The sequence below is a fragment of the Chelon labrosus genome, assembly GCF_963514085.1.
Source record: "Chelon labrosus genome assembly, chromosome: 12".
Taxonomy (NCBI): Eukaryota; Metazoa; Chordata; class Actinopteri; order Mugiliformes; family Mugilidae; genus Chelon; species Chelon labrosus.
The window spans coordinates 21,673,292-21,691,907 of record NC_140345.1 but is presented as its reverse complement, the minus strand read 5'-3'; the positions used below and the strand labels follow the sequence as shown (position 1 = coordinate 21,691,907).

The window sequence follows — 18,616 nt, the reverse complement described above, 5'->3', positions numbered from 1 at the left end:
AACAGTCGGACTCTTCAGATCCAAGAGATGAAGGCACCGTGAGGAGGCAGGCAGGCAGGGTAGAGGGGGTGGCGGGGCAGCCGGTAGGGAACTGAAGACACAAACATGAACCACGGTTAAATAAAGACTGTTATTTTCCACGGTGCAGCGAGCCGATTGATCACGAATCAATTTCTCGCACTGTATTTCGACTGTGTGGCCTCAGTGTCAGCGCAGATTATTTATTGTGGATTCTTAACTCGGCTTTAAAAACTCAATCACTCTCCGAACCCACAGAAACGCGCACAAACACATAAATCCTTCCCCAAAAACAAATAGTTTCAGGAGCAGGTCTCAGCGCTCATCTCCCCTCCTCGTTTGCCTTCGGTGGTTGCAAAGGTTAGTGAAAGATATGTTTGTCTTTTTCCACTTCAGTGAAGGGTGAATTCAGCTCGGTGCAATAAGAAATGGATTACCCATTCATTAAAGGGGCTGCGTCACTCCTCATTGAGTTGGACAAATAACAAATTAATTCCTAGCCGCCTAATTTCTCTCTGTTCTCCGCTGAATTTCCGATAGCGTCGAATTACTGATCACAGCCGTGTGAGCTGCCTCAACTTTTTATCAATTCATTAAAAATGTGCCACGCCGGAGATGCTACAGAGGAAATTCTCCCCTCTTTCTCTGAATGCTTCCTTTACCACCACAACGCTGTACACAAGCAGAAAGCAAGTGAAGTGTTTTGCTGAAATTAGGATACCCCCCAAAAAAGAGTTGACATTTTGGCATCAACCAGAAAGTTTTCACCAATGCATCTCCACCGGAAACAAAGACATCAGGGTAATAGCATCTTTTTCTCCAGTCTAGTTCAGGTCGGTTGGTAGTGTTGTTTTGTAAAGGAGCACTAGTGTATTGACAGGGCAGTATTGATGTTTCAATTAGAGCAGCGTTACATAGTGCTGCAGCACGGTAACACGGTGCATCTCCTGCCATCTGCTCTGCCTCCACGTCTGACGAACGAGGCACGTGGGGCTAATCGAGCCGCACATGAGCGATGGGACCGCGAGATCTATCACACACACACACTTATCCTATACGCACGTCCTTATGCAGAAAAATGAGGGGGGGGGGGGACGATAGAGAGCTTCTCAGCCCTGCTGTTTAAACAGCCTTCAGAAAGCTTGTGATTCCTCCCCTTCTCCCTTCACATGTGCCACAGGATCAGCCAGCAGGTTATTTCTCTGACAAGGAAACAAGCAAAAGCACCAGATGCACAAGTTAAATTTCTTCAAAAGCTCATCTGACGGAAAAACGACAAAAAAAAAAAAGAAAAAAAAGGGAAAGGCTTCTGCCAGGTTTTCTCGTGCTGGGACGGTCTGAAATAACAGTGTGCATTATGCCTGCCGTTATTGCCTGCCAAACCACACGAATCAAAGACCTCATTGTGTGGATTACCTCGTTAATCTGTTGATGCCATTGAGTAGTATTGCAGGTGTTAATGTGCCAGTTTTTTTTTTTTTTTCCTTCTTCTCCCTTCTTCTCTCTTCTCTTACTGGGGAGGTGTAGCGTTAGGTTTGTAATCTGCTTTAAATGCTTTCTGGGGAATGAGACACACTGAAACCAAGCCAAGAGAGCTCTGCTGTCATGAAGAGCTTTAATACAGCAGAGCACAGAGGAGACTGACTGAGGCTGCCGCGCCGGTGCCAGCGGGGACGAGCTAGCGAGCTACATGCCCAACGCCACTTGTTGAAATATATGACTGCATGAATAATGAAAGAGGAAGGGGGAAGTGATATTGCTAAAGCAGTCCCACAATGACATCCATCACAGAAAATGCCTCATTGCTCTTCTGCTTCTTCTGTTTCCTCCTTCCTGCAAAAACTTGGAAGTTTTGTCCCTTTGCTAACCAGAGCTGTGAGGCTGCCTGAGCTGATAGACTTTAGAGGTGAACAGAAAGACAGAGAGATAAAGAGGCAGAGAGAGAGAGAGAGAAAGACAGAGGGAAGGGGGACAGAAAGAGAGGTAATCCTTGCTTTTTTCTGCTCCCTGGGGTGGTCTCTTCATTCAGGGCCTCAAAGAGGGACAGAATACACCTCCCTGCTACAATGGAGGGGACCCACAGGGGCTGTTGCTATCTGAGTGTGTGTGTAGTGGGGGTGCAGCTTTAAGCAGGCCTTTGAGTGGCCTAATTGCATTGGAATACAGCAGTCTGAGAGCTGGCTCAGATCACGGCGGGCTGCTGGAGGGGTTAGCGCCCGCACCTCGACAGCCACACTCAGCAAAAGAGCCCCGGCACAAAGCACACAATTAATGCTCTCCCTCTCGTTAACTCGCTCCCCACTTTTTGTCCTCTCCCACTTTTCTCTCATTCTCCTCCTTCTCACTCCCATATCTTAGTCTCCCTCTCCCCTCCCTCTCTTGTCCCTCCCTCCCTCCCTCCATCCTCGCCGGCCGGCTCGGTATGTCGTCACTCACCCACTGTATTAATCCTCCCATACAGCCTGTCAATCTCGCCGTCTTTGATGCTCACGACAATTACAGTACGGATGAAAAGCGTGGGTCGGCTCGCGTTACGTAAGACCCGAAACAGGCCTCAGCCAGAATTATTGACATCCGAACAGCTAATCTGAAATAAAACCTTTACTTTGCGAGAGGCTGCATATATTCCACATGTCAGTGCCTTGCTATAACTCAGGGTGTCTTTTATATTGAGGATAAGGAACTAAAAATGCACATATACATATCTGTGTATAAGTAGAATGAATTAATTCTTCATACCTCCTCTGCTTCAAGTTAAAGTCACGGCGATTGTTAGATGCAAAGCAAACAGATATCCACGTAAACATGATTATTCCTTAGAGATGACACTGTAGTAAAGTAATAATTCTCCACTATGACTATTTGTCATCTTTGTGGCACTAGATATCAAACATCTTATTGTAGATGATTATTATTAATAGCCACAGAAACTCATCACTATAATTACTGACAGAAAATGAATCAGAGTCATGAAGTTTGATCGTTCCCTGATAGATTTGTTAGTTTAGGTCAGTTTAAAGAAAAAAATCTCATTATCTAGCCAGAGCTTCTAAAACCAGTTTGTTTCACTTTTCGAATTGTAAAATAAATCTCTTTGGACTTAGTTGCTTGAACAAAATAAGCAATTTAACGATTGCTTCGAGAAATATTTATTGATCTTAAAAAGAAATTTGCGTTTAATGTTTTAAAAAGTTCTGTTTCTTCCTTAAAAGTCATTAAAATCGAATCCATACGTTCCCTCCTCCTTTGGGAAGTCTATTAACATGCAAACGTGTTTTGTTGTCATGGTTAACCTCATGGACAGCAGACATCCTCCATACATCTCTGACACTTTTTCAGTGCGTGTGCACTTGCGGGATCAAATCTCCACTTTATTCTTGTGGAAAGTTGGACCCTGATTAACTAGTCACAAAATCTGTGTGAGGATTTAATGAGAGCACAGATGACCTTTCCCCCTTCAGCAGACAAACGTACTAACAGCCATCTATTGTCAAGCTCTCTGTATACATCATAAAGCCAAGTAACACATTTTTACAAGAAGGGGACTTAAATACGTCCTCCTGGGCTGATCCTTCTAAATATGATGACACATTTCTGCCAGAAGGTTTTAGATGACCTGCACCGTCCCTCTACAGCGGACAGTTTGTGGCATGGGTTAATAGAATCATTCTGTGTAGTTCATAGACGCACCCCAAGCCTCTCTCCTCCTGCTTGGACCTGACTGTCCTTGTCTCTAAGTGGGACTCAGTGGACTGAGCGCGTGGAACAATCAAGTGATTTTAAAAACATATCATATTTAACCGGCCCCTCCTTTGATTCTCTTTAATCCACGAGCCGTGTCTTAATAAAATCTAATTATTTCCGCTCGCAGGACGCTTTCTGGTGAGAAATTGGCAGAGGGATGTGGGCTGATGTATGGGGAGACAGTCGCCCAATTAGAGCGTTAGAAATTGAATCTTTACAGCACACGGGTCATATAATTATCCTACTGTTAATTTAACGCTTACATTCGCTACTGTTCAATTTTATTCCCATAAATGTGGTTTGGCAGCAGCTCTCTGCTCAGCTCTGGGTTTTAGTGTAGGAGAGGAGGCAGCGTGGCCCCTAACACTGGCCCCTCTGAGTGATTGAATAACTGCGGACCCTGCAGTCCAAATAACAAGGCTCGCATCATTTATGCATTGTTAAGCCATGTAATTGAAACGAGCCATAGTTTGCATATTACGCCATTAAAATAATGTGCTTTGCGTTTCTCCCAACACGACTATTTAAGCCTGTGTGGCGATGTGGTAATTCCTTGAATTACAGCCTAATTACCACAATGTTCTTTTGATTTGGCCGATTTCAATGTTACGCCACAATAATGTTCAGTATTACCAGAATGAATTACTGAGCCGTGCCTGGAAACTTTTCCTGGTAGGACTTAAATCCTGGAGGCTTGGTGTGCTGTCAGTGCAGCTGGATTCACGTCCATAAAGGATTATTAGCCTATGAAATGGGATCCATTAAAGGCCCAATCACTAATACTTAATTGAAGAGCTTCGGTTATATACACGAGATATGAGCGTTTCGTGCGGGTTTCTCCCTCGATCATCATCGCCTGTTTTATATCACTGTGTACAAGTATTACTCATGTAAACAGACCATTGGAAAACATTACAGTAGTTGTTGTCTAGAGTTTATTCATGCAATAAAAGACTTGTCTGTTAATTAAAATCTCCTGTTTACAATGTTTGCACAGTTTGGTTGCACATTGTGTCTTTGAAGAGTGTATAATGTGCACTTAAAAACAATAATAATAATAATAGCCTTACATTTATTTGAATGAAATTGCATTTGTTTTTTATTCTCTTAACTCTGACATCAGAGATTAAAAAATCCCATTTTGGCCACTAAAGCACAATCAAAGCAAAAAGTTGTAGTAAAACTTGAATCAGCATCTGAATTGAAAGTCCAATCCAGGTCACAGAGAACAGACATTTTGCAATTAGCACTTGGCCTTTGTTACAAACCCCTGCATTGTTCCCAGGCCTCAGTCTATACACATGACATGTGTCCCTGTGTGAACTTTTTTGAATAAATTAACATCGCTAAGAATGATTTGTGAGTGTGATTATTCCACATATAGACTTTGGTGTTTTCACTGCACAGTTTGAACATTTTTGGTGAAAAAAATAATATATATATTTCTCTGATAATTGCTTTTTTATTGCCTTTTAATTTTACTGTAGGTCCCAGTTATTATATAAAATGTTTAATTACAGTTTCAGTCATTTGCATAGCATTGAAAGTTATAAATTGTGGATATTGAAGAACTGTCTGCGCTGATTTATAGGTTTAATTTGTGGCCAGTATGTATTACTTTATTTCCGTTGGACTGAATTGTTGTAAGCCATAGACTTACCAAAGGTGCTTTTTAATTGCATATATATATATATATGTATGGTGGGAATCATTAATTCCTTCTCATATACATAATTAAAACACTGCTTCAGAAGTTAGGGAATTGAAAGATGCCTCTGCCAGGAAAATGTTTAAGTTTTGTTTGTAATTTTTTCACACAGTTTTGCTTTATGTCACTAGAGTATGAGGAGCAGCTTTGAGGAGAGACATAATCTCTCTCATCTTTTTCAGTTTTTCTAGCCCTCTCTCCCTCTCAGGGCCTTGTGCTCTTTACTCCTCCCTCCTTTATCCCTGCGAAGGCTTTGTCCCCGCAGCAGAGAGCCTCTCTAAATAGAGGCCTTTAGATAGTCCAGGAACAGGGGGGAGCAGCAGCGACGCAACTGCTGTTGTTTCATTTACCTCTCCCTATGGCAACCAGCAGCAGTCGGCCAGGAATGTCCTGTCTCTGGACAAAGTCCTGGTCCCTGCGGCTGACACCGGGGGGACGACAGCTGGGACGGGATGGAAACCTGCCCTCCCTGCCCTGGACTGGAGGCCTGAGTTTGAACTTAATCCTCCTCTTCACTTCTGTCTATCCTCACTTTAGTGGACGATGAGCAGCCAGAGGAGCTTTTCACACACTGTTAACTCTATAATAGTTCTCTATAAGTCCTGAAAATAATTTCAAAATCACTTTTGGTGTTGTAAAGAATCCTGGAAGCCTCTCAGCACTGTTGCACCATGCTCTATTGAGCTCACATAGATCCTTTACGGGGCTGTAAACAACCATTTAGACGCACATGAAATCCTTCAAGCTGCATTTGTTAAAGGAACATTATTTGGAGAGGTATATGTCTTATTTCATGTTTTCAATAAAGACTCAATAAATCCTGTAAATCATTCAGACTGTATATAAAACCTAAACTTCAATCCACGGACCCTACGTTTCTGTGTGTGGCCACTCCCACGTCAAACTTGTAAAATTCACTTTACAGCTGGTTGGACACAAAAGTTGGTCTTTTTACTTGATGAGCTGTTAAAAGTTTTAAAGTCAAGACAACTGACTGGCATCTGCATTTACAAGGCTCCAGTGGTAAATAATACATTGTAGTCTGCGCTTTTACAAGGACACATCAGTGTCTGAGAAGGTGCAGATTACTCTGTTATTATTACAGCTCTGACAGGTTTTGTTTTTTGGTTTTTGTTTTATTTTTTTTTGTTAGAGATGCTCCTACACATTAGCAGCTGGAAAAACCTTCAACTGATGCCAGCAGTTAGTGTGGGTGTTCATTTTTCAAATCTCAGTCTAAACTAAACTGTAGAGTTTTTAACCTGAATGTTCTAAACAAAGATCACTCTGCATGGAGTCTGAAAACATTACATTGCACTTTATAATAATGTAATCCAGTTTATTGACATTTTGTCACAATATTTATTTTTTAAAACAATAAAATCTAGAAATATGCCTGAGCTTTTTTCTTTACCATATTTTTTTTTTTTTTTTTTTTTTTTTTAGAAACCGAACATGTCACAGTGTAAATGTATTCCTCCCACAATAAATTACATTTCATGGTTTAAATGATGTTATCCTAAAAGCAATGAATGATTGATCTATATGATATTTTTAATTATTCTCAGTAAGAATTAATGCTGCATCTATATTCTTCTCACACACTGCACAAATACACTCATATTAATACATGCAACTAACACCGTCCAGAATTTGAAGTTGCAGCATTGCACAACTAACACAATCAACAGTTTTTCTTCCAAATACGTCCACTATGTAACTTGTTAAATTATACGCAGGGTAGCATGACCTCTGTGGAATCTGTAATCTAGCTGTCTTTGTTGCGCTGAAAAAGTTTTCATGTCAAATCAGGATGTTCCACAGAAAAGTCCATATTGAAAAAAAGAGATGAAAAAAAAGATTTAATATAAAATTTCCCACAAGAAAAATCAACAAGAACATTTTAAGTCAACGTAAATCAGCGATTGTATTTCATTAACAACAGAGCTTTTATATTCTTCCCAATAGAGGCAATCCTGGTCTCCAGGAACTACTCTACCTACAGTCTGAGTCTGAGAAAGAACGTGATTATCAAAGAAAATCAACTGTATCTTACAGTTGCACTGCTGGTCCCGGTGCTCCGTCTCCCCATGCTGCACTCCGGCTCTCCGCTTCCACGGGAGCCTCAACTCGCACCTCTCCAACAAAGAGAGTAGTGTTTGTTGCGACTTCCGCGCAGCCAATCGCCGCGCTGTTGCCCCTGGTAACCACGTCCATCATCCTTCGACATCCAATAACTGACGGGGGCGGGGCGGAGTCCAGGTGCGCCTCGGCGTCCACTTGGCAGAGCGCCTGGGAGCCGCCTGTGGGCAGGAGAGGATCTGTCAAATGCGAGGTTCCTTTAATAAGAGCGACCAGTCCGGCTCCGAGAGTCATGGCGACCGCAACGTCTAACCACTACAACATCCTCACCTCCAGCGCATCCATCGTGCACTCGGAGCCCGGCAGCATGCAGCAAGCCACGGCGTACCGGGACGCGCAGAGCCTGTTGCAGAGCGACTACCCGCTGCAGAGCAACAGCCACACGCTCAGCCACGCACACCAGTGGATCACGGCGCTGTCCCACGGAGAAGGAGCCCCGTGGTCCTCCAGCCCGCTCGGCGCGGAGCAGGACATCAAACCCGCGGTGCAGGGCGCCCGGGACGAGATGCACAATTCCAGCAGCAACCTGCAGCACCAGTCACGGCCGCCTCACCTGGTGCACCAGACGCACGGGAACCACCACGACGCCCGGGCTTGGAGAACCACCACCGCGGCGCACATACCGACCATGGCGACGACGAACGGCCAAAGCCTTATTTACTCTCAGCCGGGTTTCAGCGTCAATGGGCTGATCCCTGGAAGCGGGCAGGGGATGCACCACCACAACCTAAGAGACAGCCATGAGGACCACCACAGCCCGCACCTCAGCGAACACGGCCACACTCCGTCCCAGCATCAGCACCAGCACCGGCCGCAGAGCCACCACGACCACTCGGACGAGGATACGCCGACCTCGGACGACCTGGAGCAGTTCGCCAAGCAGTTCAAACAGCGCAGGATCAAGCTGGGCTTTACGCAGGCGGACGTGGGACTCGCCCTGGGGACCCTGTACGGAAATGTGTTTTCCCAAACCACCATATGCAGGTTTGAGGCCCTGCAGCTCAGCTTCAAAAACATGTGCAAGCTGAAGCCTCTGTTGAACAAGTGGCTGGAGGAGGCGGACTCCACGTCGGGCAGCCCGACAAGCCTGGACAAAATCGCGGCGCAGGGAAGGAAAAGAAAAAAACGGACTTCAATCGAGGTAAGCGTAAAAGGAGCTTTGGAGAGCCATTTTTTGAAGTGTCCTAAACCGGCAGCGTCGGAAATAATCAACCTGGCGGACAGTCTGCACCTGGAGAAAGAAGTGGTCAGGGTTTGGTTTTGTAACAGGAGACAGAAGGAGAAACGCATGACCCCTCCCGGAGGAGCCCTGCCGGGAAGCGAGGATGTGTACGGGGACACGCCGCCGCACCACGGGGTCCAGACCCCTGTCCAATGAACTCTGCTGGACCGCTCCTCCAGGACTTGTTTATCCTTTTTATTTATCCCCAAGGTTATATATAAATCACTGGACTATGAAACGATATAGTGGGTGTTTTATGTATAATAGATTGCAGTGAGTACTTAAACAATATCTGCAGTGAATGTCTGTGGAAAATGGAAAATGTGTGAGGGGAGGACAGGACAGTTTTTCCTCTCCCAGAGCTAAAGGAACATAAGCCTGTGTTGTGTTCTCTGAGGATATATGCCCAGCACTGTGACTCCAGTCGACGCAGTTTCAAGGTGTAGCCCCTATTGTGTATTGAAATTATACTTGACGAAAAAGAGGAGGGAGGGGAAAGAGGGTGCCCCGTTTTCGTCTAAGAAAGGCATAGCCGAAAGGATTCCATTCGGTACTTTTATATCAAATCCAACCTTTTTTTTTTTTTTTTTTTTTTTTTTGCCGTGCGTAAAAGGGAAAGTAAAGACGCTTTTAGTTTTGTAGCTCTAAACTGTGCGTCCAGCAGGGATGGGTGCGTGGGTGGTGCAGTTGGGGGGGTCAAAGGAGCTGCGTTAATGGAGTAAACTGGAGGCCGGTAAAGGCTACTGCCCCAGTCCGGTGGAGTCCAGCTGAGGGTGAGCATCGCCTGAGTCCCATCTGTCAGCCAGGAAGCACAGAGCCGCTCTGCTTTAAAAACACACTGCTGGGAAACTGCAGGCCATTCAGAGTCAGCTCTTTATTCTGTGAGGACTGAGGTCAGGGTTTAGTTATAAACACAGATTATTATTATTATTATTATTATTATTATTGTTATTATTATTACTATTATTCCATGTGCAACTCAGTGACTAAACTTCAATAATTGGCATTGAGTGCAGCCATGTGCTGAATAAAAAGTGTATGACCTCCATCATGAGTCAAACAGCAGGGTTAACAGAAAGTCCGTTGTATTTTCCACACAGCAACCTTAAATAATATGATTTCCCCCCCTCAGAGCGACTACCAGCTCCAGGAAGGGCTCCGTGGCGATTCATTGGATTATATGGCACTTTTCCACAACAGGATGGGCTCTAGACACACAGGTCTCTACAAAAAATAAGATGGCAGCAACTCTCACAGAACATTTGGATCCACTTTTGTAAATATTGTATAACTTTAAAAGTCATTGCTTCATCCCTTTTCTTATTTTTGTTTTCTTTCTATCTTCACTGGGGCACTTTTTGGATTGATGTTTTCCAAAACAAGCAGGTTGAATTTCAGAATCCAGTTTCCACTCATAGCCTACCTACTGCCTTGTATTTGTGTGCTGTTTAAAGGTTCATTTTGTTTTGTTGTTGTTGTTGCCGAAATTATGCTTATTTACAATTTAGTAATTTTCCGTGGCGCGTTTTATTTCTAAAGATGTCTGTTTGTTTGTTTTTTTTTCCAACACGTAAGTTCAATTTGTTTCAATTGTTTAAGGAGTTTTTGTCATTTGGCGTCCGCTCTGAAATGACATTGGATTGTGTTTCCAATCAAAATAGAGTGCTTTAAAGACTTCATTCAGATTAATCGATGAGGTGGAGAGCTGTCTTCGAATAAATCAGAATAAATTTAGAAGATGAAAAGAAATTAGTGTTTGAAAAAATAAAATAAAATAAAATAAAATAATACGGCCTTTACATTTCTACCCAAAACACATTTTAGTGACATCCCAAAAATGGCAGCATATGATCAAAACTACTACTGTTATTATTATTATTATTATTATTATTATTATTATTATTATTATTATTATTATGTTATTTTAATTTGTGAGCTCTTTGTCGTGCATTTATTTTCAGCCATCTCGTTGCTTTATTATGGGAGAAATTCTCGTAGTTTTTTTTTTTTCTTTTTTAATTTTATTTGTTTAGTCTTGTTAATGAGATTGTAATTTATTCTGCGATGGCTTTCATAGATGACACAAAGGGCGAAATATATCTGACACGAGAAGGCTTTTGTTTTGGAGGAGAAGGGAAGAGAAAGACAGAGAGAGAGAGAGAGAAAGAGAAAGATATTTTTTACTTTTCTGCGGGATTGCCACAGCCTGGACCGTCACAGCTAAATGTATATACATCTTTTCCTCCGTGCGGTAGCTTGCTTTTTGTTTTATGCAAAGACAGACATCCAGGGACGACTTTTTTTTATTATTTTATCTTCTCCTCTCACGTAGAGACAGCTCCCCCCCAACCCGTTCTTTCTGCTTTGTGTTGCTCCTGCAGAAAACAGCGAGCAGAAACCATCGTGGCATTGAGATAATTCCTCAGTAGCTTTAATGGATCGATCCGAGTCATAATTCACTGGAAGTCCAAGTTGTGGGATGTAGACCTGTAGCAATCCAGCGCTGTTTTTCCTCGTTGTTTTGTTCAATTGCTCGTTCGTTTGGTTTGGTTGTTGGTTTGTTTTTTTGTTTTTGTTCTTTTCTTTGGGGAAGGGAGGGAGGGGGTGGTTGTTATAGGCTATGTCATATTCACTGGATGAACTTGGGGTAGATATAACGCAGGGGTGATGGACGCCTGCAGGTGTTTCATCACTTGACACATGAACAACGGACTTGCACATTTTTAAACAATGGGGTTGATATTAAACAGCTTTTTTCCAACGTCGAGGCTAAATGTATTTTTTGCACACACACACACACACACAAATATAATTCAGCAAACCAGAATGCTGTTGCAGTGAGTTCACTATCTCCTTGACAGTTTGTGGCGTTAAAAGAAAAAAAAAATTATAATAATAACAATGCTTCTTGCTTTGAGCCTATTCGCTGGAGTGGAATTAATGGCTGGGAGAAAATCAGGGTTGATGAATGGAAGATTGCGAGCCGATGATGTGTTGTTTCTGCCCCAGGGCTGCTTTTAAATCGACTGGCTTTGGCTGGGGAAACCGCAGCTTCCATCCAGGGTTAAATTAGGAGTTCCCAAGGTGGGGTTCGAGGACCACAACTGGTCCTTGTGAGGTTTCAAACGGGTCTAATGTGCTAATATTTTGGTTTTCGCTGTTATTTTAAGTGCCACCGTCCGGATAACACCACACGTGGAATTTCAAACAATCAGGATTATTTGCTGAATTTTAGTGGTCCTCTGAGTGTTTCCTCAGGTCTCAGGTGGCTATTTTCAGTTAAGGCAAAATTGCAATGTAGATTTCTTTATTTTCATTGATTTCAGATTACATTTCTTGACTTGAAATCATGCATCACATGGAAAAGCAAGATGGCGATTTAAGGCGAAGGTTAAAAAAACAACAACCTTGACTTTGAACGCACCATATGTTGTTTCTTCTTTTATTTTATTTTATTTTATTTTTATAAATACAAACCTTAAAACGGTCCCTGTAACATGCATCAATGTAAAAGAAATCTTTGGATTAATAAATAAATAGAATTTAAAAAACAAAATGAGAGAGGGGAGAAAAACCACTTATAATTCTGCAGGCACTAGTGACAGTGATACTGCCAGTGGTGACCCTGATGGTATTTTCCCATTCCCTTTAGTATGTCACTCCTCTGTTATATTCCCTTAGGAAGCTGTGGTGTGATATTTGTATGAGCATCTGCCTAAAAATCCCCTCTAGTAGATCACTGAAGCTTTGAGCTGACAGCCAAATGCAAAGTTGCCATTTCACTGCCACTTCCTGCTTCAGAAAACGTGTTGCCCTCTCCGTGGCGGTTGTCGGGATCATATTAATTACAACCCGGGTTCGTTGCCTGCTCTCTGGTGTTTGCAGCAGCAGCAGCAGCATGAGCCCGTGGATGAAGCCACAGTGAGATCCCCACGCCTCGGCATCACTAAACGAGGAGGATGGATTGGCAGTCGGTTAACCTATCAGCCACTGATGGCGTTGCAGCAAGTATGGTGTTCGTTTTTTTAATTTGCCCTCCGAAATTAAAATAATAGCATGTGCTTGTGCAATTATTTCCTGCTTGGAAGATTTTGCACAAATATTTAATTCAGGTTTTTAAAGTTTGCACCTATCTCTTGTCAGAAATGCTCAATAATGTTCCACTAAAGTCTGTTTTTTTAATTCTAAGGTGACTTTAGGGACCTCATTGTATTTAACCTACGGCAACATATTATTAATTGACTCTACATGGAGCAAGCACAGTTTAAATTGCCCCTGACTGGAAGCTGCAGTGAGAATGCATCAGGGTTATATTCACTCGTTGTTTGGATGCCCATCTCTGCATCAGCATCATCACTTTGGACGCCTGGCATGAAACGGCGCCCGGAAATAAAGCCCTCTCTCGCTTCTCTGATCTCTGAAGTACACTTTTGTTGCGCCCAGTTATCAAAAAAAGAAGTGCGCCCCCGTGCCCTTCATCCGCTCTCTAGCAGACGCAATTAATAGCACGTCGCGTTAATTACACCTTCCTTTTTATTTAGGTGACTTGAAATTTCCCATTAGGCTCCCCGGGAAGGAAAAGAGAAGAAAAAAACCGTCTTTGGTGTGATGCTGACTGCGCTGTGGAGAAAAAGAGATAGACGAGGGAGGGGATAGTCGGTGCTGTAGCGCCATCTAGCGACACCGGCACGGGTGAGTCCAGCTGTCTTATCATTGTGTTGTTACGGAGTCATGGAGAGGTCAAAAAAATAAATAAAGGACGTATACAAGGTTATTATATAACCACAGAGATGTGTAATGATAGGCTTGACTTGAAGTTTTTAATGAGAACTGATAAGAATATTTTAGTGTAAATGTGAAAGCTCTGCAAAGATTAGTCAGCGTCCAAATCAAACTAATATAACTTTCTGTTTTCTTACTTAGCTCCTTTAAGATTTACGTTGGGATTACGGGGCTATTTTACAGCAAAACAAAACAGCAAAACAAAAGTTTTTAAATTTAAACTTTTCACGTTAATTTCTTCAACATGCACACATTAGCAATAGTTGACAGAAATAAAGCAAAAAGTCTTTGTTTCATCAACGTGTAGGATCTTTTATTCAGGCAAATTAACATGTTAAAAGACGTATGAATAAAATTAAAATGTCAGGCTTAACATGCACCGTCTCCTTTGATGGGAGTGAGCTGGTCAGTCTGTCTATTGTGAGGTTTAAGTTGGACTTTTTTGTGTCATTATTACCGCTATTAGTAACTCTGATTAGTCGACTCACTCTCTGCTTTCATTCAAACGTTTGAACAAAATCCTTATAATTTGATAAAAATGTGCAATAAAACAGTCTCCAGACTTAAATACTGTTCTGTTCAGACGCCCCCTTCCCCCCAAAACTAACCTAAAATGTAATTACTACGACAAACTCCACCACAAGCAGGCCACACGCCAAGAGTGTCTGCTGTTAACCTCCTGGAGTAAAGCCAGTATCGGTGCTGAAAACCACAGTGGGCATTTATTTTTATTTTTATTTTTTTCTGCTTTTAGTGAGTGCTTAAATGGCTCAATCAGGTTAAGCTAAGTACGACTAATGTTTCAACAAGATACCGCAAATCTGATCAGATCTGATATGGACCGGAGTCATCTATAATTCTTTCTCTCATCGGTCAGTTTTGTAATTGTTGATTGAATATCTTCAGATTTTAGACGGCGGGTCTGAGAAAGCTGGCAACGGGCCTTTTGGCGTTCAGCTGTAGGAAAAGCGCAGGTGTAGACATTACATAAATGATGAGGAAACTGTATCTGTAGCTAACGTCCTGTGTGGCTAATGAGCTCCACGTGCTGGTTTTATAACCTTTCGCCAAACCCCACATGCCTGCACAGGCGACGACACACGGGGTGTCCCCTGTTCAGATTTGAGGTGCTTTTTAACATGAATCATTATCACTGTATCATATTTCCATCATCCGTGCACTGGCCCGTTTTATTTTGAAGCTGATCGACAGAATTATTTCTTCTTTCACAAACAGAAGTAGCCAGTGTCTTCATCAGTGGGTAATGAAGTGGGACAAACCGCACATACATCCAGGTGTCAAGATGGGATTAAAGAAGCGATGCTGACTTGGCACAGTCCGCACTCTGTCTCAACATTCATTCATTCATTTTCTGTAACCGCTTGTCCTGTGAAGGGTCACTGGACAGGTCGCCAGTCTATCACAAGGCTAACACAGAGAGACAGACAACCATTCACACTCACACCTACGGCCAAGTTAGAATCAACAATGAACCTAACAAGCGTGTCTTTGGACGGTGGGAGAAAGCCGGAGTACCCGGAGAACCCACGCAGACACAGGGAGAACATGCAAACTCCACACAGAAAGGCCCCAGTCGGCCCATGGATTCGAACCCAGAACCTTGTCTCTGCAACAGTATTTTATTTATTTAGTAACGTCACTAACTTGTTGGACACGGGGATGAATGAAAGCGTGATTGAACATTTGTGGATCTATCAGCATCAATACGTAATCTCACTCTGATCACATAATGTAATTTAACAATGTGTCTAACAACATGTTTCAGTATGATTTCCCAGGGTCTAATTAATTGTGAAAATGAATGTGATTTCCATCTTACGTCTTTGAACAAAGTTCCCCTGTCAAACATCCTGTCCATCTCTGACTGGTGTGAAGATGAATCAGCCCTCTGTATCAATCATTCAATCTGTCTTTCTCTCTTCCCCCACCCCCCGCACACTCAGATAACAGCGATACAAGCTGAACATAATTCCACCATTTGACATTGTTGTTGTTCAGTCTCACTCAGATGCATCGCAGCTAATTACACTTTGCACACTTAAGTACACAAATGCGTGTGTGCGTTCATTTGTAAACGAGTTATTGTTTAATTATAACTTCGCATGAACTTTGCTGATCAGTGGGGCGAATCGTGTCTCCCCTTCAGCGCATAATTATTCGGGCTATAATTGCTCGGCCTGTTTGCGAAACATGCTCATCTCTCAGCGAGGCCATCTCGTGCACACAGCGTCCCTAAGGTGCAAAGGCTGCAGAGAGAGAGAGGGGGGCGCTTCAGGTGGACAGCTTAAGTCTACAGCACCATATCAGAAATGGCAGAATAAAACTAGATTATTAATCGGAATCTATGGTCACCTTAACCTGTTAAGGAGTCCATGTAAAAAAAATAAAAATAAAACAAAAATGAACTGCAGGCCGCCAAATGACCCTGGAAGTCACCATATTTAGATGAGAGGGAGATGCTGGGGAGGAATGAGGGGTAGATCTGACCAATCACTCCCGGGTAATCACTCCAGACCAAGTATGCCCCAACAAACCAAAACAAACAAGTACTAATATAGTAAATGAGAAAAGTTGTCAATTTTGGAACAGAATTCTACTGGTGCCAGAGCCAGTCTGTATATATACATCTATACATCTGTGAGTGTGACCCGTTGCCTCTCCACATCAAGGACCAGATAACTTGTTTATAATAACTTGTCATCAGTGCAGAACTCAAGCCAGCTCTACTTACGTTTGTGCTCAATTAAATCTAATAAAATGGCCAAAACCAATGTAGGGGACCCTCTAGACCTGGGTCCCTTTAATTATTTTTTTCAATCTCACGGCCTTCGTCAGCAAATGAAGCTCGCTCATCCTGCAGGTGAACCAGTTTCATTTAGTTGGTCGTCAAAATAAAAACAAGTATAATAATTTGGGAACAATGTAAACCCTAAGAAAAAAAACAAAAAACATTTTACACTTAAGATGCAAATACACTATATAACACTTAAAAATTATATTTAACTGACAAACTCTGGTGACACTATAGTTTGACTCATTTTAGTTCAGGGGCCACAGATCTCAAGGGGCAGGTCCAGTAACATAAGAGCAAAATAATGACAACTCCATTTTTTTTTTTTTTTTTTTTTAGTGCAAAAATGTACATTATGAAAATTCAAAGCGCTATCCTATAATAAACCATTTTATGAACAACCTCAAATATCTTAAGCAACTAAGTCCAGTTTCAGCAGATCTATCTGCCGTTTAGTTCCGGCAACTAAAACAATGTGCACCCTAGTGGAAAAATTATGACAATCACTTTCTTTTATTTAAAAAATTGCAGTTAATGTCTTCAGTGTAATTTTCGCACTTTGCAAATTCATCCCTACGGCTCAGATTGGATCTTCTGGCGGGCCGGTTTTGGCCTCCGGGGCCGTATGTTTGACACCGCTGCTCTAATCTGACACACACACTTTTACTCCGTTCAGTGATGTTATTCAGGCCGGCATACGTATGCAACACATGTTTAATAATTCAGATGTGCCTATAGTGCATTTATAATTATCTGTGCCACTGGGTCAGAGTTGGTGGAGAATGTGCTGGATTGCTTTTTGGTGCAAAACAAGGAAAAATGAATTTGAAACAGGAGGGGTAAAGCTGATTAGTTAGATGACAGAAGGATGTGAACAAAATACTTCAGGCACCTAATTGGAACTCCCTCCTCATAATCCACGTCCACTGTGAGGCCACAACCTGCGACGAGGGACCAGAAGTTGCTTCGTGTTAAGGAGTAGCTCTCCCAAATCCCAAAATGTTTTTTTTTGTTTTCTGGAAGACAACAAAGACTCACTGTAACGGGAAACAGTGGGTTTCATGAGACAGACAGTCTTCCTTTTCTCTGAAATACAAACACTGTATCTGAACAACTAGTATTACATAGAGATATAGCGTCTGTGTGGTGTCACTTGTTTGCAGTAATTACACCGAGGTATCACAGTTTCACAACACGCACAAATGACAACTTACAATTTATCCTCATGGATTTAGACATGGCCAGGGAAACACTTCAAAAAGCTACCTACGGATTTTAGTACTTAGATGGATTTAAGAAACCGAGTGCTGACATTCTCCACATCCTCAAAAACATAACAAAAATAATAAGCTTTAGACACAGCAGTAGGGACTGTCAGGGATGTCTTCATTATTACAGTCTAAGCCGGGAAACTAGAGAAGGAACACCAAGCCACATAATGACGGGTATCACAGCGAGGCCTCCCTCAGGCAGGTCTGTGGCCTGTCAGGTCCCAGCCTGAGGAGGACTCAGAGGAGGCAGACCACAGCACTCCGAAGACATGTCTCACTCCAGAGAAGACTCTTTCTCCTGCAGTGTTTGTCATGGTATACTCTCGTGTCACTTGTGCATTTTCCCCATAGGGAAAGAAAAAGAAACGGATGAGGGACGGGGGAAACCTTGCGCCACCTCATCCTAACCCTTCCCCCCCATTTACATTTTAACGCTGGATTTATTATTCAGGGACAATATTTTCATCCATATATTCCCCCCGCAGATTCATCAAGCTACGTCTGTGAGCTCTTGAAAGACAAATAAAAAGCTGAACTAATTGCTGCGGATCCCCCCTGGATATATCAGCCTCATAGAGGAGCGTGACAGCAAGAAATCAAGCCGTGGAGCCGAGCGGAAAGCCTCCATGAATCACGTTTGCATGCACACTGGCACACACAGCAGCAACAGAGGTGGCGGCGGCGGCGGCGGTGTTAGTGGCTGAGGAATAATCATTGGGGAGGCAGTCCAAATTAATACTTCAGCCGAGGCCGCCTCGTTCTCCGTCATTAGGGCACATTACAGGGCCACAATATACATCATTAAACCAGGCATAAACAATTCATTAAAAGGCCGTTAAGAAGACAAGCTAATGTCACTTCTCCCTGTGGTATTAATAGACTGTAAAATGGCAGAGGGTTAAGGCAAAAAGGATCAT

General features: G+C 42.6%; 1 protein-coding gene across 1 annotated transcript; it reads left to right on the top strand.

The window, feature by feature from the left end:
* Positions 1–7,718: 7,718 nt before the first annotated feature.
* Positions 7,719–8,990, top strand: pou3f2b (POU class 3 homeobox 2b; the record flags this gene model as incomplete). Its single annotated transcript, XM_084556524.1, has 1 exon — positions 7,719–8,990. Exon 1 carries the CDS (start codon positions 7,845–7,847, stop codon positions 8,988–8,990), a length of 1,146 nt encoding a protein of 381 aa, XP_084412650.1. The 5' UTR covers positions 7,719–7,844.
* Positions 8,991–18,616: the final 9,626 nt, after the last annotated feature.